Source organism: Diadema setosum, chromosome 15 (genome assembly GCF_964275005.1).
Source record: "Diadema setosum chromosome 15, eeDiaSeto1, whole genome shotgun sequence".
In the NCBI taxonomy this organism is placed as follows: Eukaryota; Metazoa; Echinodermata; class Echinoidea; order Diadematoida; family Diadematidae; genus Diadema; species Diadema setosum.
In genome coordinates, this window is record NC_092699.1 from 7176541 (window position 1) to 7201245 (window position 24705).

Below are 24705 nucleotides of genomic sequence, written 5' to 3' on the forward strand. Positions count from 1 at the left end.
TTAATTCTAGGGAATTAGAAGATAATTTCAATTCATTTTATATGTTAAGTCCCAAAGTATGTTAGTTAATAGAAACAAAAACTATACCTGTGTCCCATAATTTGACATACCACCTTTTCTCTTCTGACCTTCTATTGTTTGTAATATGATACAGCTGTTTGTACCATTATTTATGAGTTGACTCCATCATGTTTTGATTATATTTTATATCTTTTTATGACTTTCTGAACCATGCAATTTCATGGTGAGTGTAAAGCCATGCTTATAATGATTATTTTCTATGTCATGTTCATTCGCATAATTGTCTGATAACAACCATGTCACTAACATGGTTAAAGGGAATGAGTTTTCTAATGTAAATAAACTGTTTTATGTGAAAAGAAAAACAAAAAACTGTTGTTGCTTGATGTTACTTTAGTGGCCGAGTGTTTTGTGTGGCTGTGTGTCTCCGTATACGGTGAATGAATAAAAACCAACACCACAACAACAATAAATGCAAATGATAACCTCCCTGACACTTCATTTTATTTTTTATTTTTTATTTTTTTCTGAATGTATTTGTACAAAAAGAGTGAAAGGAAATACATGTATGGGTTAAAAAGCAAGAAACAAAGAAAAACAAAATCAGAGGGGAATCAGGATGGCAAGGGATCATCAAAAGTGAATTTCCGGTCACTTCTTTCTGAAGTGTACAACGAAAAATATAAGGCGATGTAGAAATTGTATGATTAATATCGATATCTATACATTATGCTTCAAAAAGAGAGTAAGAGAAAGTGAAAATAATACAAAACACACGCTGACTATATACGTGTACAGTGTATAGACCTTGACTGCAGATACCCCTTCCTAAATTAGTCATGAACATATGATGCATACAGTTATAGTACTTTATAATTTTATGAGCTTTTTTAAAAACCATTTATTTTTTTTCTTCCTATTTTAAGCGGCACAGTCACTGCCCATAGATATTCATTTCGTCCGCATGCAATAAATGTGAAGGGTAGGGGAAATGTCTACGCATCGTGGATGAATTACGCCAGTTTGCTGACTTGCGCAATTAAAATGGTAGTTTATCATTGTGGTGAAAATGAATTAATATGTTCCACGTTGCCTAATTATGCGTAGGTCCTTGTGTTCACAGCTCTGTGACTGAAGTGAAAAGAAATACAAAAAAGCATTTACTTTTGGCACTTTAATAACTTGGATTAAAGAAGTAGAAAAAGAAGAAAAAAAAAAAAGATAATATACATTGTGAAATTTGGACAAAGTTCAGTAGTCACATCTTTTTAATTATGTTATCCACGATGCCCATTTGTGGCATATATGAATTTGGCTACACTTTGTCAGAAAATATCTGTAGGCTATTATGGACACGCTGAAGAAAATCTTGCTAGAGGAATAATGATGGTTCCACACCGGTAACAGCTGCGATATAATAATTTTGACAAAATTCCCTTCAGAAGGTGTCTAACACCTATTTGTGGTTTCCGAAAGAATCAATTATTTTCGAGTCTGTCCCCCTCATACGAGCTTCTTTCCACCACACTGTTCTTCCGTGTGGTTTCTCTGCGGTCACTCTTAATGAACGGTCACTCTTGCTGAACGGTCGTCCTCTCATAGGATCTCAGGATGAGGTTAGCAATGTCCTCCACCCCTATCATGTGCTTGGCCTGGGAGAAGATGGTTGGTCCCTTTTGCCTCATCAGATCAGCATCCCGCCTCATCACCTTTGCATCAGAGAGGAGGATATCAGAGTACACAAGAGTAGACGGAGAAGAATATTATTTGATCTATTACAATCATAATTGTTGAACATAATCCTGTATATTCACAGGTAGATTAAGATATCTTAAATCAATGGAATATCTCTATACCGTATTATTTGGGTATATTACTGGACTTTAGTTTGTTTTTTATTTTGTTTGTGCCTTGTGTTTCCTATTTAATCCAGGTGACCTAGCCCAGGCCTTGAATTTTGCATTGTTTATTGATATTACAAAGAATGTTGAACAAAAATACATACTGTAAAACGAGGAATGTTCGTGTGCATTTTAATTTCGCGAATTTCGCGAGAGCCAAGTTTCGCGAAATTAAAATGCACGCTAAAATCTTGTCTACACTATATGCATTGAATGCTAGAGGAAACACACGAAAATTTCATGTTGCAAATGAATCCGTCGGCTCTCATTCGCGAAAATTTCATGCCGCGAAATATCGTGTTTTACAGAGTAGTTCCATAATACAAATACTATTACATTACGTAAATAAAGATTCACAATGTAGACATGAGAAAGGGGGAGAAGATTTGTTGAATAAATGAATACATTTATTTTGTAATTTCTATTTCTTCGTATACTTTTTCCCCATTGTTTTGGACATGTTTAATACATTTACATATCCATCTGGCCACAAATCAAATAGAATAGACTTTGATATTCATTGATTAATGTCTTTTTTGTTTCATGTAAAAATATTTTATTATAGCTTAAATTCAATGTTTGTGTCCTAAAGAGCTCTGACCAACGCCATCTGAATGGGTCATGCCTTTTGCAAGCATTTTGATATGAAATTAAATAGATATGTATGGCAGTCATTCTGCCAGAGTTCGGACGTGGCCTAAACTGTTGACTTTCTTGAGCTCACCTCCAAGTCTGACCCGACAGCCTCGGCTAGATCTGTCTTGTTGATGACGAGCAGATCGCTCTGGGTGATGCCAGGCCCGCCCTTCCTAGGGACCTTGTCTCCACCTGTATATCAGTTGTCATAGAAACAGGAATCGGCAGTTGGAATCAAAGAACTGGACATACACCGGACTGAGCTAAGACAGCATACATCCTCATGAACGTATCTTTACCTGAGGTAACGAGAAAACAAAACGAAGGAATTCGGCTGTTTGCAAACACAGTGAAACTTTTCGTCTCTTCCCTGAACGTTTCTTTTCTTGCTTCTTTGCTTTTGACAGGGAGAGAGCACTAAAGGGGACTGTACAGTACTGGTTCAGGTGAGGATTTAGGTTTATACTTTTTTTTGTGAGATAATGAGAAACCTTTTATGAAAAATGAAAGAGCATGTAATTTCAAGAAGGATTCAACATTTATTTGATGAAATTGGCCTTGAAATGGTTGAGATATCCAAAAAAGCGATCATAATAAAATTGGACATGCCACAACTTTTATTAGGATCTCTTTGTTTTACCTTGTTTTTAGATATCTCAGCCATTTCAAAACCGATTTTCATCAAATAAACTTTTGATTCCCGTTAGAATTGTAAGCTTTTTAACATTTCATAGAGTGGTTTCTAAATATCTCGCAAAACGTTACAAGTTGAACTCTCACCTCAACCAGTACTGTACTTTCCCTTTAACTGTCATACTATTCGAACCTATAATAGGCTAATGTATTGCAATTTTCAAAACACGTCTCTTGGAGGGTTTATTGATGCGGATCTGTGCGGCCATCACGTTTATCACGGCATTCAGATGCATACATAATTCATTCGCAAAGGTTATTAACCAGAGCTTGGCCTGTCCTTTTTTTTTTTTTTTTTTTTGAGGGGGTTGTTATTGTTGTTCTTTGTATTGCCTGACCTGGTTTTAGATCGGTTTACTAATATATTCAGAGTCTATAACTTTATGACAAAGATTGTTTCTGACAATCCGAAAGTCTGCCAACGACTTGACTAACATTAAAACAACTACCATGCTAGCAGACTGAGTTTCAGGAAATGTCGGAATGTAATGAATAATACACAAGTGGAGAGACAGCAATGTTATAGGGTCCTCATCGGAAAGCTATAGCCATAAATTTGAAACAAGATTGTTCCGGCCTTATCATCGAGCAATAGAGGAGGAAAATCAAACACCCACGATTTTGAATACATAAACTTAAATATACAACTAGAATTAATAGAAACTTGAGAAAGACGTCACGCTGTAAACATTTATGGGCTAATTCGCTTGCTTCTCTGAATCGCTTCTTGCATCTCCCGTCTTGGGTTTATTCACTACACGTAAAACCTGAAGAAAATTATATCTGTGGAACAAGGGACCGAAACTGCAAATCTGAAAAAAAAGGTAAGCCTACATTTTTGTACCTGCCACGTCGATGACGTAGATGATATAGTCGGCGAGCTCGCGGCTGAAGTTCGCTGCCAGGTTGTCGCCACCGGACTCGACGATGACAAGCTGCGGCTGGAACTTGACCGTGAGGTCCTTGATGGTCTGAAGATTCACCGAATAGTCCTGTAACAGGTGCAAGTAATAATTGATATAGGTAAAGATGTACTCTAACCCAACATGTGCCAAAACATTTATCGTGCGTACAACGCTATGGAGTTTTCTAAGCCAATCAGCATTCAAAGCACGCGGAGTGTACGATATGCCTGATTACTAGGTGTATTCGATTATTCGATTTCATAATATTATGCATTAATTCTCTGATGGGGTGTTACAAGAAAGTAAAGTTACAATCAATTCCAAATATCTATTGCAAACTTTGCGATATAGATCAACTGCTACTCGCAATCAATCGCAAGTATCCGCTGCAAGAATGGAGCTTGCAATTGATTGCAAATTTGCAGTCAATATTGCAGGATTCGCGATTGAGTTTGGGGAGATGCGATTGACTGTAACTTTCTTGCAACACTCCCATAGAATCTACTTACAAGATATCCATTACATTTCTACGTAGGTCTACTGAAGGCATTTCAATGCTGCAATACAGCCAAATCTGCATATTGTTGCTATGTCGAATAGCATTGTCAGAAAAAAAAACCCTTGTAAAGGTATACCTGCAATTTTAGTGCCTCGGTAACCTGGTCTATTCATCGAGCGGTCTTGTAACAGATGTATATTATACCAATAACACAGGCAGAATACTTTAAATTTGTAATACTACTCAAAGACAAGTGCATGACAATAAGATAAAATAATGAAGGTTAACAACTGTTTAGTAAGCTAGAATGTTATCATTATCTTTAAATGTACAAGATAACAATTCTTGGGTTTGTTTGTATTTATTCATTAACTCATTGTCATGTTTTTCTTTGTTGGGAGGAAAGAATAACTTTCTCGGGAAAAGACCACCAGGGGCCCGTTTCATAAAACTTGTCATTAGTGACAGCTTCCACATTTCTATGACAAATTTGCTCTCAGCCAATCAGATGCAAGGATTTCAGTAGCTTGTCACATCAATGACAACTTGTCACTGATGACAAGTTTTATGAAACGGGCCCCAGGACGCCCTCCTGCCCGCTGGAGAGACCAAATTGAAAGAGACTTGGGCATTCCCCTGAAAGAGGCTGAACAGCAAGCCCAGGGAAGACCAAACTGGAGAAGGATCACTCGTAGGAGAGCAAAGGGACACACTGTCCTATGCAATTAAGTCAAGAAAGTCAAGTAAGTCAAGGGAGGAAAACACACACGTTTCATTTTTTCCTTTTTTTTGTCTTTTGCAAATTTGCAATAAATTATTGTAACTGCAAGACTTACAGTTGATTTTGGAGGATTTGCAATTGTCATGTGTGTCATGACGTTCATACCCGGAGATCATAAATGGAAGAAAAATGCACGTAAAGCCGTCTTTAGCTATATAACCTTTACAATTTTCTAATTTCCACTTTTGTTATATTTTCCTTACAGTAAAATAGGCCAACTTTATATCGAATTGAAGCTTAGCATCTTTGGAATTTGTTTCCACCAAAACCCCTAAAATTATTTCCCCGAAATTATATGACATTCAAGATGACTTATAACAATTGACTACAACTTTCTTGCGCCGCCTCCTCAGCCGTGTAGGAAAAAAAAAAGAAAGAACGAAACCTAAAACACCTGATAATACCTCTCTAATGGCCGCGTGAGGGCAGCCTCCTGTTTCGACTGCTCGCATCCTTTCCTCTGGCAGCGCTTCGTGCCGCACAAGAAATTCCCAGTCCTCTCTGTGTGTTATGGCGAGATATGAAACAATAGGCATTCATTATTAGGGATGGGTATCGGCAAAATACTTGATTTGGTTAATTAATAGTCTACCTATCAAATTTTGGTGATTTTCTGAAAGCTTCGGTGACAGCTAAACTTAAACTTGACAAAGTGAAGCTGTCAAAATGTGCTCTGTTGTTCCCTGCACACAAGGAGCTTCAAACACACTTGCTGCACATCACAAAGTAGCTCGACTGAAGAAAATAACAAGCAGACACACGCACACACAAATCTTCATTGTAAAATCAAAAGTTTGCATGATTGCTTGTCTAAAACAGAGTGAGATACACTGCAAACTGAGCAATAATCCCTTCCAAAACTATTTTGAAAACGGCAATGATATTACCATGCATTGTCATGATATCATTTACAAAGGAATACATTGCAATATACAATGATTTATTGTACAGTGATCACTCGGTGCTTACTTTGTGAAAATATCATTTGTCACGACGCATATGCCGTACTTGTCCCGTAGGTGGCGGCAGAGCGCGAGCACGAGAGCAGTCTTGCCCGAGCCGACTGGGCCTCCGATACCGACGGTAAAGGCTCTCTATACAAAGACGAGCGAGAAAAGAAATGACTATAATCGTATAAATAAATATGAAGAGCTTGCAACCAAAAGGCGCTAAATCCATTGAAAAAAATGACGGATTTAGCACCTTTTGGACGCAAGCTCTTTATCGTATGAATAGTTATACTTTATCTTGAATACATGCTATTACTAGCTGATTACAATGAATCACAACAAATGCACAGTATTCAACTAGGTGCAATTTTATTTCACTAATATCTATTCCAGAATCCTCGTTACGAATTGTGTATAGCTTTAAATCACTCTCTCTATGTAAGTACACACACAGCCGAGGAATCTCGACTGAGGTCGACTGTTGCTGATGAACGTAAGCTTCGATGGATGATACTATTCGCTGACCCGTGCTATTAATGGTTTTTGAATGTACCCCGGTGAGCAGCGAATAAATCGGGCCACCGATTAATCCCCACTCTGTGACTTCCGGGTCTTAAAGGGGTGGTACAGTATTGGTGGAGATGAAAATTGGGCTTTAACTTTTTTTGCAAGATACCAAGAAAACACTTATGAAGTAGTACAGAGCATACCATTTTAAGAGGAACTCAAAGTTTATTTGGTAAAAATCGGGTTTGAAATAGCTGAATTATCCAAAAACAAAAGTAAAACAAAATGATCGTAATAAAATGTGGGTCCCACACTTTATTAGGATCGCTCTGTTTGGATATCTCGGCCATTTCAAAACCAATTTTCATCAAATAAACATTGAATCACTCTTGGAATTACATGCTCTTTCATATTTCATAAGAGGTTTCTCACTATCTCGCCAAAAAAAAAAAAAAAAAATGATAAAAACCTAAAGTTGAGTCTCAACCAAAACTATACGATCCCTTAAAGCTATCCATAACAGAATTGTTGAATGGGAAGATATGAATTTAACAACATCTTAAAGATATCACAAGCTCATCGTATTTTTGTCTCCATCATGCTGGGACCGAAGAGTATAATTATTTACCTGCTTCCAGTCCGCTCTACTCAGCGGCATTTCCCTGTTGATGAAGAAGCCCGCGTTGTCAAGGTGCTCGTGGGTGTGGCCATGCTCCTGACCATGGTCGTGGGAGTGCCCCGCCGGGGATGCCCCTGATATACCGCCCCCTATTGGGCAATAAACGAAAAGAAATAATCAAACCGGTAAAGATTAGTCATGAACAAACATACACACGGTCAGTACACAGAACAAAACAATACAGAGAAACGGGGAAAATACCCTAGGATTGTATATGATAGTGCTGGCATGAACAAATCTTTAAAAGGAAACACTTACACTTCCCTAAAAACAAGTATTTCACGTAAAGATAGGGCCATGAAAACACAAATCTCTGATATGTTGCTTTCAGTATTGATCGCAATATGTGTAAGACCTATTTCAAACTAGGGCGCTATAGTATTTTTTTTAACCATATTTAGACATGTGAATGGCAGAGGTGATAGAGCCATGTTCCACCGACATGGCATACAATTTAGTACATGTATATATATTTTTTATTTCTTTGTCTTAAGTTTTATATCTATAGACGTAGATTTCAAGGTTCAACTCTGAGTTTTGATGCATTCATGGCTTTAGTAAAGTATAAAAAGAAACTGAATATGTTATAACACAAAAGAAAGATAAATTAAAATGTCATTTGAGGAAGTGGTCCATGCTTTTGTAATGGTTGGTCCTCTACTTTGATATATCTCATAGACATCCATCTTCTTTTGTTATTTCATTATAGCAGATAATTTAAGGTGACTTGTTTTAACTGAACCCTTTTTAATGCTATAGGCTGGTCATTTGTACACTGTTTATAATTGTTTGTTTTGTTTGTTTTTTGGTTGCATTAAAAAAAAATGGCATACAATGCTAGAGTGAGGTGTTTACATGCCCGGACATGAAGTCGAGGGGCCTGCAATTATTGTTCCAACATCCTCGGAACAGTATCATCAAACTTTGTGGTTCGATGACTAGTCTGTGCATTACCGCCAGGTAAAGTCATCATCAACTACAAGGTTCATGCAGTCAAAGTACCTAAACTATATTATTACAACTTGTAGCGAAAATATTTGCCATTGATAGACTGTCGCAAGTGGTGCCTACATAACATCGCGTGCACAAAAAACAGGTAGGCACGAAATACGATTTTAGTTTCATTTCTCCTCTAAACTTTGATAGATATTTTTTTTTTAAATGTTACATCAGTCTCTTCTTGAAAAGCGGTCGAAGGATGAATGCATGCATATCTCGGATAACACCTGACTAACAAACAGAGAGAGTTAGAGAGAGAGAGAGAGAGAGAGAAAGAGACAGACCAAGGAAGAGAGAAAAAAAAAGAACAAAAATCCAGGACCCTCGCAGACGCATGTGGCGATGAGCACCCTGCCTTTCACATTGACCTCCAAAATTCGTGATTCAGTTCATCATCAGCTAGACTGTCATGAATTGACCACCTGGGGCCCGTTGCATAAAAGTTACTATTATGGTAACATTGCCATCCAATGGTAACTTCCATGGAATTCTTGATTTGATTGGCTGTTGAGTATTGTTGCCATGGTAGTTACCACTGGATGGCAAAGTTACCATAATAGTAACTTTTATGCTACAGGCCCCTGAACTTTTCAAGGGAAACGCGTCCCAAAAATCGATTCCTATCGAAGGGACAGCCGTGAACATTAAAAAAAAAAAAAAAAAAAAAATCGGCTATCTGTTCGGTTTTCAAAAATATCGCGATGAGTATAATAGGACCTAGAAAAAAGAAGCACTGTCCCATAAACTCAATTTCTGTCAAAGGGACAACCGTGAAAACACGAATCGGAGACCTGTCTGGTTTTCAAAAACATCGCGATGAGAAAGACCTAGAGGAAGCATGGCTAAAAACTCAGCTCCTGTCGAAGGGATTGACAGCCGTGAAAACAGAAATAGGTCATCTGTCTGGCTTTTAAAAGAATCACGATGAGCATATAGGACCTAGAAATCAGCTTCTGTCGAAGGAAAGCCATGGGCATAGACGTCGCGTTGAGTCGGACTTATTTCAAATTATCGTTCGCGAATAATTTTGTTTCTGTGTGTCTACAGGCCTATATAACAACGTCAAAATAACATCTTACTATAAAGCAAATGCACAGTTTGTTCGAGTTGAAGTGTCATTACGGGAGCATTGTTATCTCCAATCAATTTACACTAAGGTGTGATTTTAGTTTAAATTGCATCGTATCTATCTCTTTCGAACATTATTTCTCGAGCCTCACTTAATAGTGCTCATTACTTTAACAGAGTCATTAAAAGAAACGAAAAAAAAAAATGTAGACCGTTATTGTAATGTACTACAATATAGATATTTCTTTTCCTACAGTCTAGTAACGAAGTATTTCATTCACCCGCTCCTTCATATCAAGTTCCATGTTGCTAAGCAGGACAAGCCTCCGACAAGCTTTGTGGTTGTCAAGGGCAACTCTTGTAATTAAAACATGCGTAAATAAAAAAAAAAAAAAAAAAAAAAAACTTCACTGAACCGGTCTATTGTACATCAGCAACAGGAGGCCTACACCTGTCTCAGTTCATATTCACGCACATTATCCACATACAATGTGTGAACATCTGGAGCAGACGAGAAAGAGAAAGACCATTCTCTGCACTGCGTCTCCCCTCGGGTCTCGCCACTGTATGTCGTAGGTCGTAATAGTAGGGTGGTACCGTCCTTGAACTGGACAAAACCTTGCGCTATTAATAGCGCCCCCTCTTGTTTACATGTGTTACATAATCCGCCCACTCCTTTGTTAACCGTGAAGCTATAGTTGCAGCGTTTACATCACACCACTGATCTCTATATTACCCGGTTTATGTTCATACAGAGATCGGTCATACACATACACACTCCTTCATCAAGTTATTGGTCAAACCAAGGAGGTTCGAGAGATGGAGTTACAGCTGACTATAATTATTCAATCAGCTGTCAGTTTTCTATGGATGGACAAAATAATTCCACAGACCTGTGCATTTGTGCCTTTGATGTTCGATGCTTGAAGCCGCCATCTTTCTGAGCAATCTGAAGATTCATTTTTAACGCTAATATAATATCGGGTATATGCTGCTCGTTTATACATCAAATGCGACGAAATTTCACCTAATGATAAAGCATATAAAGCAAAAGTCAATTCCGTTCGAAAATATGTGCAAAAATGTAAATCTGAGCTGTATTTTGTGAAAGTGTCTGAAATTTTACCCTCATTTTTTATCACTTTTCTCCTTATTTCGGCCAAATGAAACTTATTTATGGTATCATCTTCAAGTATAGTTCTTTATAAATTAATATGTCAGATTAGCGTACAGACACATACAGTCGAGTAATTTTGATATCTATTTCAGCAATATTTGAGCAATTTCTATTCGCGCACCCCCATGCCTTTACCATTGTCTAACGCCCATCGTTTGTAAGTAGGGATAGCGAAAAGTAATTACCATCACAAAGACATATCTTCCTTGGAAAGTGGCTGGTGATTATGCAATGAGACACGAGTCAATTGTTTTCGCATCTGAGCGGCAGATCCAGTTTGACACATACTTCAAATATTTTTGAGTGGCGGCTTCGAGCATGGGATCAAAGCGAATAAGACTGTTATGACTCCATTTCTCGAATCTCCTTGGTCAAACCATAATCAAACCATGGACCGGATCAAACCGAGAAGGTGTCATCATAATCCTTCATAAGAGGGATGGTACAGTTTTGGTTGAGATGGGGCGTGAGGTTTTCAACGTTTTTTTATTTTTTATTATCATTTTTCAGATGATGAAAAACCTCTTATGTGAAATAATTATGAAAGAGCATAATAATTCTAAGAGGAATGCAAAGTGTATTTGATGACAATCGGTTTTCAACTGGCTGAGATATCCAAAACAAAGCGATCCTAATAAAAGGTAGGACCCACCTTATGTTATAAGATCACTGTGTTTTACTTTGTTTTTGGACATCTCAACCATTTCATTATTCTTTTTGTATGTTTTTTTTTTACATTTCATAGAGTGGTTTCTAAGTATCTCGCATGTATGATGCTCGGCGAAACAAAAAAAATTTCAACCTGAACGTCAAGCGGGCCATACCGCCCCCAGTGTCAGTCACAATGAAGATATCAAAAAATGTCCATACCTCATCCTTTTTCTACGTCTCGTTTGGCTTCTACTATTGCTACTATACGGTACGAGATATGGACGGTGTGTTATCTATCAGAATATCCCTATGGACTAGACCCTATGGAGCCGGAAAAAGTGCAAACGCCAGGAAATGTGCAAATGTCTCGCCGGGAAATGTACAAACGCTGGGAAATGTGCAAACGCCGGGAAATGTGCAAACGTCTCGCCGGGAAATGTACAAACGCCGGGAAATGTGCAAACGCCGGGAAATGTGCAAATGTCTCGCCGGGAAATGTGCAAACGTCTTGCCAGAAAATGTGCAAACGCCGGGGAATGTGCAAACGTCTTGCCGGGAAATGTGCAAATCTCAAAATTTCATCAACGGGAAATGTGCAAAAGTGACGAAGGGAAATGTGCAAATGTTCAATTTTGCCGGGAAATGTGCAAACCATTCATTTCACCTATATTATGTAAAGATGGGGGAGAAACTCTCAATCAAAGCTGCGCATGAACCATTATTATCATCTTTACCAGCTGTCTTAGCGACCATCTGTCTTTTTTGTTTTTGTTTTTGTTTTTTACACTTACAGCATTTTCTTGTAAACCCCACAACGAATTTTCACCAGATTTGGCAGATAACATCTTAATGGTGATATGATCGTAATTTGTTAAAATGAGCCCCCCCCCCCACCACTCCTAAGGAGGGGGGGGGGGGGAGGAGGAGTTGAAGCCTCAGAGTCCCTAAACGCTTGATGTTTTTTCTTCATCTGTCGAACCGAAAAAAGATAGAGCTAAGAGTGCTATGAAAACATTAATGACTGAAATTTTATGTTTGATTATGGCGGACCCAGGGGTGCCCTGATCGGGGGGTGAGGGGGAGGAGGGGGATTTTCCACATTTTCAGCATATTCTCGAAAAATCTAGGACGGATTTTCACCCAACTTGGCAGATACGTGTACATATTTATGGTAATATGATCTTGATTTATTAAAATGAGCCCCCCCCCCCCATCGCCGAAGGAGGGGGGGGGGGGGGTTAAAGCCTCAGCGTACCTAAAATCTGGATTTTTTTTTTTTTGTAAATCTTCTTCTGTAAAACCGAAAAAGATAGAGCTAAGTTAGTGCTATGAAGACATCAATGAATGAAATTTCGTGTTTGATTATGGCGGATCAAGGGGTGCGGGGGGGGGGGGGGGGAGTGGTGAGGGGTGGAGGTGGATATTCCACATTTTCAGCATCTTCTTGAAATATCTACGAGGGATTTTCACCAAACTTGACAGACAGCATGTTTATGGTAATATGATCTTAATTTGTTCAAATGACCCCCCCCCCACCGCCGAAGGGGGGGGGGGGGGGTCGAAGCTTCAGCGTCCCTAAACTCTGGAATTTCTTTAATCTTCTTCTGTCAAACCGAAAAAGATAGAGCTAAGTTAGTGCTATGAAGACACAGCGTTAATGAATGAAATATCATGTTTGGTTATGGCGCATCAAGGGGTTCCCAGATCGAGGGGGTGAGGGCAAGGAGAGGAATTTTCCACATTTTCAGCATCTTCTTGAGAAATCTTTCACGGATTTTCACCAAACGTGAGAGGTAGCATCTCTATGGTAATAGAATCCCACTTTGTTCGAAGGGGCAACAAGTCTAATTTTGTTCCCCTTCCCCAAAGCGGGGGATAAGACCAGGGTAGCCCCCACGTCATAAGCGGACGTGAAATTTCATCAAAGTATAGGTCTACCTTCTAAAAATGTGATAAAATTGTGTTCTATTACTCTTCGTTGTACAGAAAATTTCTTCAAATACATATGTTTTCCTTTTTTCATAGGTAGGGTTTTCAAGAAAATTCTGAATTCCACCCGAACGACCCCACCCCCATCGTCTTGGCCCCTTTCAAGGGGCAGAGATGGGGGCGGGGGGGGGGGGGAAGTTCCATCTCCTCCCACCTACATAGGGGTTGGGGCAGTGCTCATTTAAAGAAATTGAGGTCATTATCACCAGATAAATACGCTACGTGCCATGCTCGGCGAATATCTATTATATAAGGGTTTGAAGAAGAAGCTGAATATGTGAAAAATCCGCCTCCCCCACCCTTAAAATTAATTCATGAATTAACTTACTATAGTACTCTATTAGCTCCATCACTTTTGTATAGAAGGTTTTTCGTTTTTTAAAGCTGAAATGGAATTTCATTACCAGAGGGATGCGTTTTGAGTTTTCAAGAAAAAGACGAAAATGTGAAAATTAAGCCTCCTTCCTACCCCCTCCCCTTTTTGGGCATCCCTTCATCTGCCATAAAAAACTTGAACCTACATCATGCATTAACTGTACTTACTAATAAAGCACAGTACTATGTTTATACTAGGTGTTTCACAAAACATTTCCTACTTTTGATTCTTAATAATTCAAAAACTATATATCAGATAACACTGTCATTGATATGAGTTATAGCTGAATAGTGTACAATTTTGTTGGAGGTGGTTTAGATATGAAAGCATAAATCAGTTTCATGAAATACATGATTAATTTCACAGTTAGGTTCCAAATTTTGCCCTATTTTCAACCCTCTGTACAAAACTTTCACTTTGCACAGGGGTCAATGGGTGTGTATGGGAGTGTGTGGTTAAAACCCTGACACTGGTCCTGAACAATGGCCAGGGTTTGAATGCTTCATTATTCATTCATGAGAAATTCCACTATCACAACTAGTCTTTATTCAGCCTCTGGCAGTATCTGTGTAAAGTCAAACGCCTGCCGATACTGTCGTTGAGTTGCGACAGTGCTCTCCCTATACTTCTGAAAAACGAAATTACAATGAATACCTTCTGTTCTGTCGTAAACACGGTGACAGGAAGCAAAGAAAATCAATTAGAGTATACACTTGTGTATATGGAGCCTTAAATAAATCTATTATAAAAAAAAAGTCGCCCCAATGACAAATGCTGCTGAGCTCTTTACCAAAAAATGATCTCTTTTTATCGAAAATGCGAAAAATTTATCAGACTATTAGTAGACAGTTGTATTAAAATGAAGAACTTTAGATCATTTATGTTTATTCATATTCCAAATTTAGTGATATGTGAAGGAAAATTTGAAAATGATTGCCAGCTGGAATGAAATGTGGTGTTTGCAAGCACATGGAAACATGTGCTTACTTTTTCCATGTGCATGCATTTTACCCTTTACCGTGCATGAATTCAGACTAGCAGTGCCCAGGGCAATCCACATGAATTATTGATTAAGCATTCATGTGCCTGGGAGCGCGAGACAGCTGACCCCTAGTCAACAGGTGGTTCAGGCATGTCCATTGTTCAGGGTCATTGTCAGCACACACTCATATACACATCATTGGTTCCTGTGCAAAGTTCAATTTTTGTACAGAGGGTTAAAATTTGAACAAAATCTGAAACCTTACTTCAAAATCAATCTTAGATTTAATGAAACTGATTTATGCTTTCACATTCAAATCACCTCCAACAAAATTGTACACTATTCAGCTATTACTCATATCAATGACAGTTTTATCGGATGAATAGTTTTGAACTATTTCATTTCATTTCATTTTATTGTTTCTGTATGGTACAATATAATCAACTCTGATCACTTTCACAAATAAACACATGATTCATAATAATTCATGGCTGATTTCGCACATGACAGGTAATCAATCATTGTGACAAAGAACGAAGACATAATGATAGTAAACAAAAAGTCAAGGTACCATACAGGAGGATCCCCAGTAAGCCGAGCTTGATATTGGGGCCTCGTACACAGATAAATAAATAAACAGTTTCAACCAACTGTCGGTTTTACTAGTTTTACACAACAAAAACAGTTACACAACAAAACATACACGGACATGTACGCAGGTGATGCTAAGAAAGAAAAACAAAAAAGAAGGGGACGGCGATAATGAAAGATGGTGAGAAAGAACAGGAGAGAGAGAAATAGAAAGACTCCTCGTTCACTGTTAATGATCAAAAGTGGGAAATGTTTTTTGAAACACCGATTATCTCTCTCACGTATGGTGAGATATATATATATATATATATATCCTCACTCTCAATCCCTTAGGTTTGAGCGTTCGTCTCACCCACACCACGCCCCCCCCCCTCGCGGTTTGTTGCCCCTTAGTGAGATTCTATTACACTAGGGATGCCACCTCCCATGTTTGGTGAAAATCTGTCATAGATTTGTTTAAGAAGATGCTGAAAATGTACAAATTCTTTCTCATCCCTCACCTCCCCTCCCACCCCCCGCCCCTATCAGGGCACCCCTGGATCCGATTTAATTAGACATGAAATTTCAGTCATTAAAGTCTTCACAACACTAACTTAGCTCTATCTTCTTCTTTTTTTTTTTTTCGGTTCGACAGATCTAAGCAGATTAAAAAAGAGAGTTTAGCGAATGGGAGACTCAACTCCCCCCCCCCCCCCGGCCTCAATCTTCGGCGGCATTTTAACAAATTAAGATCGTATCACCATAAAGATGCTATCTGCCAAGTTTGGTGAAAATTTGTCATAGATTTTTCAAGGAGATGGAGAAAATTTTGAAAATCCCCTCCTCCCCCTCACCCCCACCTACCCCCGATCAGAGCACCCCTTGACCGGCCATAATCAAACATGAGATTTCGGTCAGTAATCTCTTTATAGCACTAACTTTTTCGGTTCGACATAAGTTTAAAAAAATCAAGGGTATAGGGACTCTGAGGGTTCGACTCCCCCCCCCCTCCTCTTCGGCGGTGTGTGTGTGTGTGTGGGGGGGGGGGGGGGGGCTCATTTTAACAAATTAAGATCAAATCACCATAGATATACTATCTGGCAAATTTGGTGAAAATCTGTCATAGATTTTACGTAGTTCTATTCTTCGGTTCGACAGAAGAAGATTACAGATTCCCGAGTTTACGGACCTGAAGCTTCAACTCCCCCCCCCCCTCCCTTGGCGGTGGGAGGGGGTGGGGCTCATTTTAACAAAATATAATAAAGATCATATCACCGTAAAGATGCTATCTGCCAAGTTTGGTGAAAATCCTTCTTGAGATTTATCAAGAAGATGCCGTAAATGTGGACAATCCCCCTCCTCTCCATCACTTCCTCCTCCCCCCCCCCCCCCCAATCAGGGCACCCCTGGATCCGCCATAATCAAACCTGAAATTTCAGTCATTAATGTCTTCAAAGCACTAACTTAGCTCTATCTTTGTCGGTTCGACAGAAGAAGATAAATAAATCCAGAGTTTAGGGACTCTGAGGCTTCGGCGGGGGGGGGGGGGGGATGGGGACTAAATTCAACTTATAAAAATCATATCACCGTAATGAGGCTATCTGACAAGTTTAGTGAAAATCTGTCGTAGATTTTTTTCAAGAAGATACTGAAAATGTAGAAAAGGATTTCATTAAGAAAACGTAAACGGTGGAAGTTCATGGGCAGTTTTGACATGGAGTTTATCTACTATCTTTATACACAATATCGCTAAAGTAAATGATTTGCATATTTCCCGGCGACGTTTGCACATTTCCCGGCAAAACTGAACTTTTGCACATTTCCCGTTGATGAAATTTGCACATTTCCCGGCGAGGCATTTGCACATTTCCCTGCGTTTGCACATTTCCTGGCAAGGCGTTTGCACATTTCCCGGCGAGACGTTTGCACAATTCCCGGCGTTTGCACATTTCCCGGCGTTTGCACATTTCCCGGCTCCACAGACCCCAGATAATCAGAACAAACCTTGTTTTCATTCGACAAGCTTGCACCATGCGTAATGCGAATGTGCAAAGATTACCATTGGGTGTGATGAGAAAACATTTACTTTACGAGACAATCCAGGGACCCGTTTCTTAAAACGTGTTATCAGTATTTTAAACAACTGCCACATTTCTATGACAAATTATTTTGCTCTCAGCCAATCGGCTGCAAGGATTTCAGTAGCTTATAACAACTATTGTAACATGTTATTGATAACAAGTTTCTGTGAAACGGGGACCTGGGGCCCGTTTCATAAAACTTGTTATCAGTGACAACTGCCACATTTCTATGACAAATTTGCTCTCAGCCAATCAGATGCAAGGATTTCAGTAGCTTGTCACATCTATGACAACTTGTCACTGATGACAAGTTTATGAAACGGGCCCCAGGTCAGATGGAGCCGAGCTTCTGATCAACGCCTATGGAACAAAGGATCCAGTTCAGCCCTTTCAATTGAATCGTAACAATTCAGTCTGTAATGTTCCGTACTCAGATTTTGTGATAACAATTTATGCATGAACAGCATTCTAATGTCAATGAGACTGGATGACTAACCGTCTGTGACAGCGGTCGATTGATGAGAATAGTGTTCCTGGGAAAAAAAAAAAGAATCACAAATCCTCTTTGGAGCTCTTTTTTGAAGTTCAAAAAGTTCAAAGTTTTAAGTTTTTTTTTTAGCTGCATATAGCAGCATATGTATGTCGACACACACACACACACACACACACACACACACACACACTCACACAAAAAATATCAATTTCGTAGCCTGATTTTACTCCCAAACAAACATATCTATTATGCACGTAGTGATACCATGATGTCTGTAGATGAGCGACAGAGGAAATGTGTCTACAGCCTCGACGCAGAGTCTACTCTCCAATCGGAACAGCACGGCACGCATAGTATGCGTGATGCGATTGTGATGTAGACATTAATGTGCAGACCTTACTGACCGCGTGATAGGTCAAGACAGGATTACGTAACATGGTATCGTGATTGTTCATGTAACCATCATGATGGAACTGACATTTCAATGCGTACGGGCTGCTGTTTACATTGTCTGGAGAGCAGGGGTACACCGAAGGACCCGCGTCGCGTAAAGCCTACTGCAGATACTGAAAAGAGAAGAAATTTGAGGGCATAGCATGAGCTGCAAATGAGCGTATAAATTGCATGTATCTAGACGGAATGAATAATAAATAAATAAATAAATAGATAAATCGATAGATAGATAGATAGATAGATAGATAAATACATGAATAAATAGATAGATAGATAAGCAAACAATTAAATAAATAAATGAATAAATATGATAACGATAATGATGGCCTCCTATTAAGCGCTGGAGTCCGTGAAAAATGATGCTCATGGCGCTGTTACAGCATGATTTTATGATGCTCTATCTCAGTTGTTATTTACGAGCTCAACTGTATTTCGATTTACATGCAATTTACTAGCAATTTCTACTAATGCAAATTATGTCCCGAGTATTTTCAATGAGGTGGTACCCTTGTGATTTGCTTCGAAAATAGTTATTGCATTTAGAGAAGTTTTACTCGAAAGTGACCAAGCAAACTTCGACCCTTGACCGAAAGATCAGTCTTTATCGTAGGGGATAGGCCTACTCGTAATGTTCCGTGGAGACTACGTCTCTCTTAAATCCCCCTGACCGTAAAAGTAAAAACCTGTTATCAAAACTCGTGGTCCGGACGGAAGGATATTTCTGTCTGACCAAGGAGTTACCAGTAACTCCTTGGTCTGACCATGGACCCTACATCATTCTTCAAAGGGCTCCTTCGTACTCGGTCCATTTGTAGGGTCCATGGTCTGACTAAAGCCCTGACCCGAACACATGACAAATCAAAGATTCGTGTTTAGACCATAGAGGTAAATATTCCTTTCCGTCCATGGCTTCACACCAGGGTACCTCCCTGATCACACACAGCTCCAAGAATGGGGTGCGTGTTGTGTTTTTCATAGACAGTTTCTGCAGTGCGTTGAAAGTCGGGGATGCTTCGTTTCCTGCAGCCTCTTAGTATTATAGTAGCGAAGCATTTCATTCACCTGCTCCCACAGAATGAGTTTCTAAGACAGGAATTCAACTGGCATTCATCAGTTGCTATTATCTATAGGTAGGACAAACATCTGGTAAGCTTTCAATCTTTGTTGAGGGGGAAAATGTAGAAAATTTGAATACGTTACAGAAATGGTCTTTACGAGAGAGAGAGAGAGAGAGAGAGAGAGAGAGAGAGAGAGAGAGGGGGGGGGGGGGGGAGGGGGGTGAGAGGGGGAAGGAGGAAGAGAGAAAGGAAACATCAAACTTTCAGCTTTCAGAATAACAGGGAAAGCGGCGAACGGTTACACGGAGACTTGACCTCCTGCTGTTGAGACTGGTTGCAAATTGACAAAGGGAGTTACTCTTGCCCTGCTCAAAAACACATTAACTCAAGCACAATGCATGTACACTGTATTGGAGTGGGCTGGGTTGGGGTCAATCCTGTGGGTAGGGTCCGGGTGCGTAGTCATTGTTGACCAAGATTGATTTCCTATTAGGAGAGAGTTCGGTGACCCGAGAAAATGACCCATGAGCATTCCTGTATGCATCCATGTAGCCCATATGTTTCTGAAAAAGGAGTACGGTAACAATGTGCACCATCTCATGTATCGCGCATATCTGTGGATTTTAGTGGTCAGATTGTATCTCCAAATTACCAGAGATCATTAACAAAAAAGTAGCGGACTTCTCTAAATTGGCAAATGCCAACACCGATAAGGTAAGAGCACGCCATTAGAGCCTACATTACGATTGCATGCCACTGTCTGTATATTGATGCCGATCAATGGCGTATTAATATTATGCTCTGCAAACAAGCAGATAAGATACGTTATGACTAGACAGAAAGATCCGTCTGGCCGGAGGAGTCTTTTATTTTTTTATTATTATTTTTTTTTTTTTGACGTTATCGCTCTCCTCCGGAGACTGTGCATATATAGAAGGGGATCCGTGAAGCCAGACGCAGTCTCCGCGGAACATATTCCCGACGACCAGATACAGACCGATCTTTCGGTCAACGTTATGACGTTAATAAATAAACTATTGAATTGAATTGAAAAAATTGAATGACCTGCTGTTATCTGCTTGTTTTCGGTGGCAGCAGTTAATCATTCAGTATATAGCGATTTCATCGAAGTTTGAAAGAGTCTATACGGGCATCGGACCTCTTCGGGAAGTATCATACTTTCTTTTTATCCCCCACTTTTGTTTTTCAATGTGATCGTATTTTTCAGCACTCTTTTGACTGGCCCGACATTACGGACAGCATTCAATAACGGAGCGACTTGCAATGGTGCAATATATGGTGGCTGCGCTACTCTCTGGTTGTGAATCAAACTCTGCAAAACTTGAGTGGAGTAAAACAAAAGGGGGGGGGGGTGGGGGGAAGACTAAGTAAAAGTCACGTAACCGTTTGCTGCGACCACGTGACCTTTGATTGACCAATCAGGTGCTGATTCATTCTGCAGCAGATGTGGCGTGCGTACACCTCGACTCGTGCATGCTGCCTCCGCTCGCCGCGCCGCCCCTGTCTGCTCGACCGACGCGTGTTGTGATGTCTGTCGGCATGAACAGACGATCCAGGCGATATAAAGCTTATGTGTAATGGAACCCGTGTATTCGTGAATCCAGGTAAAATAACATTTTCTCTGTCTTATCCACCCGTTAGTTATTGATGGAATATGTTCCTCGTTTCTTTGGTTTTTCTTTTAAATTAGCCATCGCGGGACTAATGAGTAGGCAGGCTACCAATTAGTCTGCATCTGCTGACCGCAAACACGGAAAGAAGCGAAGAGCTCGCAGCTGGGCTTTTTGTCTAGAATAGAAAGACTCGCCTTCGCGATAGAAAGAATATCATAGCATGCTTTGCATAATTGATAATCGGTGAGAAGCAGGTTCAAACATGTGAGAAAAACAATCGAGGGACGTCGCAAACTGTCGTTTGGGTGATTAAGTACACTTCAAATAACATCATTACGCATCCTCTCGCCACGTACGCCCCATCGACAGGACTTCTGCAATATTTATAATGTCATATTTATAATACAGGCTAGAGTTGAATTAAATAAGCGCAATTCATGAATATCATGTGCGAGATTTACCTTTTAGGAACGGTACGATGTCGTTGTTTTCACTCCGGTTAGTATCCTCAGACATCTTGCGCTGAGGTGAGATGACCTGGCGCGTCTCGCTGGGATCAAACTGAACCACATGTATGATACTATAGTGAGCATCGCCGTCATATTCTCATGATGCATGGGGGTGATGGGGGCCTGCTTCCCATCGAACGACCGTACAGCACTTGTACATGGTTGGGCTGCCCTCGGAGAGCGAATTAGTTGATTACACAAACACAAAATCGGTGTCCATGCCTCGGCGCACACGTACGCGTACGTCTTGTATAAGAATTCGATACTTGCTGCACATAATGATGAAATATGATAACATATTATGTGTATAATTATGTTACATGACGTGTTTATTATCTCTAGTAATTTCAGAGCAATGGGTGACAACTATACTCATGATGATTGCTAAAAAAACGTAATGGTGTTACGGATTAGGAGGATGGTAATTTTGTATATCATTGATGTTGTTCCTTATTGGTACATTATTATTTCATAGAAATATGATCGGGATATTTTTGAGATATATTATGCACTATTATACTTTATATATTTCGGATGATATTTAGTAAGTTTACATACTTTTTTTCCCATTCTGATTATTTTGTTTGGTAAATCTTCGATGTGTACATTTATGTAGACCTATATAGTTTATTATACTTCTGGTATGGTTTTTTATTATGTGTTTTCTACAAAATAATGTAACAAATGTGAAAGAGAGAGAGAGAGAGAAAGAGACAGACCAAAGAAACAGAGAGAGAGAAAAAAAAAAGAACAAAAATCCAGGACCCTCGCAGACGCATGTGGCGATGATGACTTAACAACATTGTCACCCTGCCTTTCACATTGACCTCCAAAATTCGTGATTCAGTTCATCATCAGCTAGACTGTCATGAATTGACCACCTTGGGCCCGTTGCATAAAAGTTACTATTATGGTAACATTGCCATCCAATGGTAACTTCCATGGAATTCTTGATTTTGATTGGCTGTTGAGTATTGTTGCCATGGTTGTTACCACTGGATGGCAAAGTTACCACAATAGTAACTTTTATGCTACAGGCCCCTGATCTTTTCAAGGGAAACGCGTCCTAAAAATCGATTCCTGTCGAAGGGACAGCCGTGAACATAAAAAAATAAAATAAAAAAAAAATCGGCTATCTGTTCGGTTTTCAAAAGTATCGCGATGAGTATAATAGGACCTAGAAAAAAGAAGCACTGTCCCATAAACTCAATTTCTGTCAAAGGGACAACCGTGAAAACACGAATCGGAGACCTGTCTGGTTTTCAAAAACATCGCGATGAGAAAGACCTAGAGGAAGCATGGCTAAAAACTCAGCTCCTGTCGAAGGGATTGACAGCCGTGAAAACAGAAATAGGTCATCTGTCTGGCTTTTAAAAGAATCACGATGAGCATATAAGACCTAGAAATCAGTTTCTGTCGAAGGAAAGCCATGGGCATAGACATCGCGTTGAGTCGGACTTATTTCAAATTATCGTTCGCGAACAATTGTTTCTGTGTGTCTACAGGCCTATATAGCAATGTCATAATAACATTTTACTATAAAGCAAATGCACAGTTTGTTCGAGTTGAAGTGTCATTACGGGAGCATTGTTATCTCCAATCAATTTACACTAAGGTGTGATTTTAGTTTAAATTGTATCGTATCTGTCTCTTTCGAACATTATTTCTCGAGCCTCACTACTTAATAGTGCTCATTACTTTAACAGAGTCATTAAAAGAAACGAAAAAAAAAATGTAGACCGTTATTGTAATGTACTACAATATAGATGTTTCTTTTCCTACAGTCTAGTAACGAAGTATTTCATTCACCCGCTCCTTCATATCAAGTTCCATGTTGCTAAGCAGGACAAGCCTTCGACAAGCTTTGTGGTTGTCAAGGGCAACTCTTGTAATTGAAACATGCGTAAATTAAAAAAAAAAAAACTTCACTGAACCGGTCTATTGTACATCAGCAACAGGAGGCCTACACCTGTCTCAGTTCATATTCACGCACATTATCCACATACAATGTGTGAACATCTGGAGCAGACGAGAAAGAGAAAGACCATTCTCTGCACTGCGTCTCCCCTCGGGTCTCGCCACTGTATGTCGTAGGTCGCAATAGTAGGGTGGTACCGTCCTTGAACTGGACAAAGCCTTGTGCTAATACAGTGCACTCCCGTTACAACGAACACGGTTATAACGAAATTTCGTTATAACGAAGTAAAACTTCTGGTCCCAAAATTATCGCCATTAATGTCTACGGTACGAAATTCGTTTATAACGAACACGGTTATAGCGAAATTTTCGTTATAACGAAGTCTTTTCCGAGCCCCACGGACAAAGAAAAACAAAAGAAATGTGCTCCGTTATAACGAAATGCGGATCGCTTTCGAAAATACGTAGCGGAACAAACATGGGCGAACGCTTCACATCACGCTGTGTTCGCTCCGTGTGTCACGCACAGTTTCCGTCAATTTTATGCTCTCTTTAATGTGATTATCCAAACGAAATTTAAAAGGTACAGTGTACCATCCCGTTTCACATAGCTGCACAGTGTAAGATGAGTATTCAACAAACAGAACATTATATATGCGTGGTTTCCTTGGTTTTGTTATGTATTGTATTTGTTCGGTTATAACGAAATTTCGTTATAACGAAAGAAAACTGCCGGTCCCGAGCATTTCGTTGTAACGGGAGTGCACTGTAGTTACGTTCAGACGACAGGCCCTAACCTCGATTACTACGGCCAGCGCATACGCACACATCACATGCGAACAAATTTCAAATCCACGAACGGATAAGATGTTTGTGTGCGCATGCGCTGGCCGTCAATTCAGTGTAGCTCTCCCAAAGTCCTCTCGACCGAGTCACATTCAGTCATCAATTCGAACAGAAAGGGACTATTGGCAGAACCAAACGTTGCCCGAAGCCTGTTTTCAAGACTTCAACTTAATTGGTAAGTCTTCAAATTGAAGATATTTTTGGATTTTAAGTTGATATTTACCCGCGATACTAAATCTGTCATGATCCTGTAAGCTACAATGCGAAGCCCCATTTAGCTATGCGTATGGGGCTGCAGGTCGCAGTTAGCTACTCAGTATGCGTATGGGG

At 39.7% G+C, this 24705-nt stretch overlaps 1 protein-coding gene across 2 annotated transcripts in view; it reads right to left on the minus strand.

Annotated features, from left to right (window-relative positions):
- Positions 1-518: 518 nt before the first annotated feature.
- Positions 519-24705, minus strand: part of LOC140239029 (urease accessory protein UreG-like) — a 28749-nt gene continuing 4562 nt past the window's right edge. The window contains exons 1-7 of one of the 2 annotated variants that reach the window (XM_072318926.1): positions 21565-21749; positions 7522-7661; positions 6406-6530; positions 5841-5937; positions 4096-4243; positions 2647-2750; positions 519-1730 (exon numbers count right to left, since the gene is read on the minus strand). In XM_072318926.1, coding sequence (XP_072175027.1) covers positions 1593-1730; positions 2647-2750; positions 4096-4243; positions 5841-5937; positions 6406-6530; positions 7522-7661; positions 21565-21619 — 807 coding nt within the window. In that variant the 5' untranslated portion in view covers positions 21620-21749 and the 3' untranslated portion in view covers positions 519-1592. Of the gene's footprint in view, positions 1731-2646; positions 2751-4095; positions 4244-5840; positions 5938-6405; positions 6531-7521; positions 7662-21564; positions 21750-24705 lie in introns of those variants that run through there. The other variant, XM_072318927.1, reaches the window with a different exon arrangement.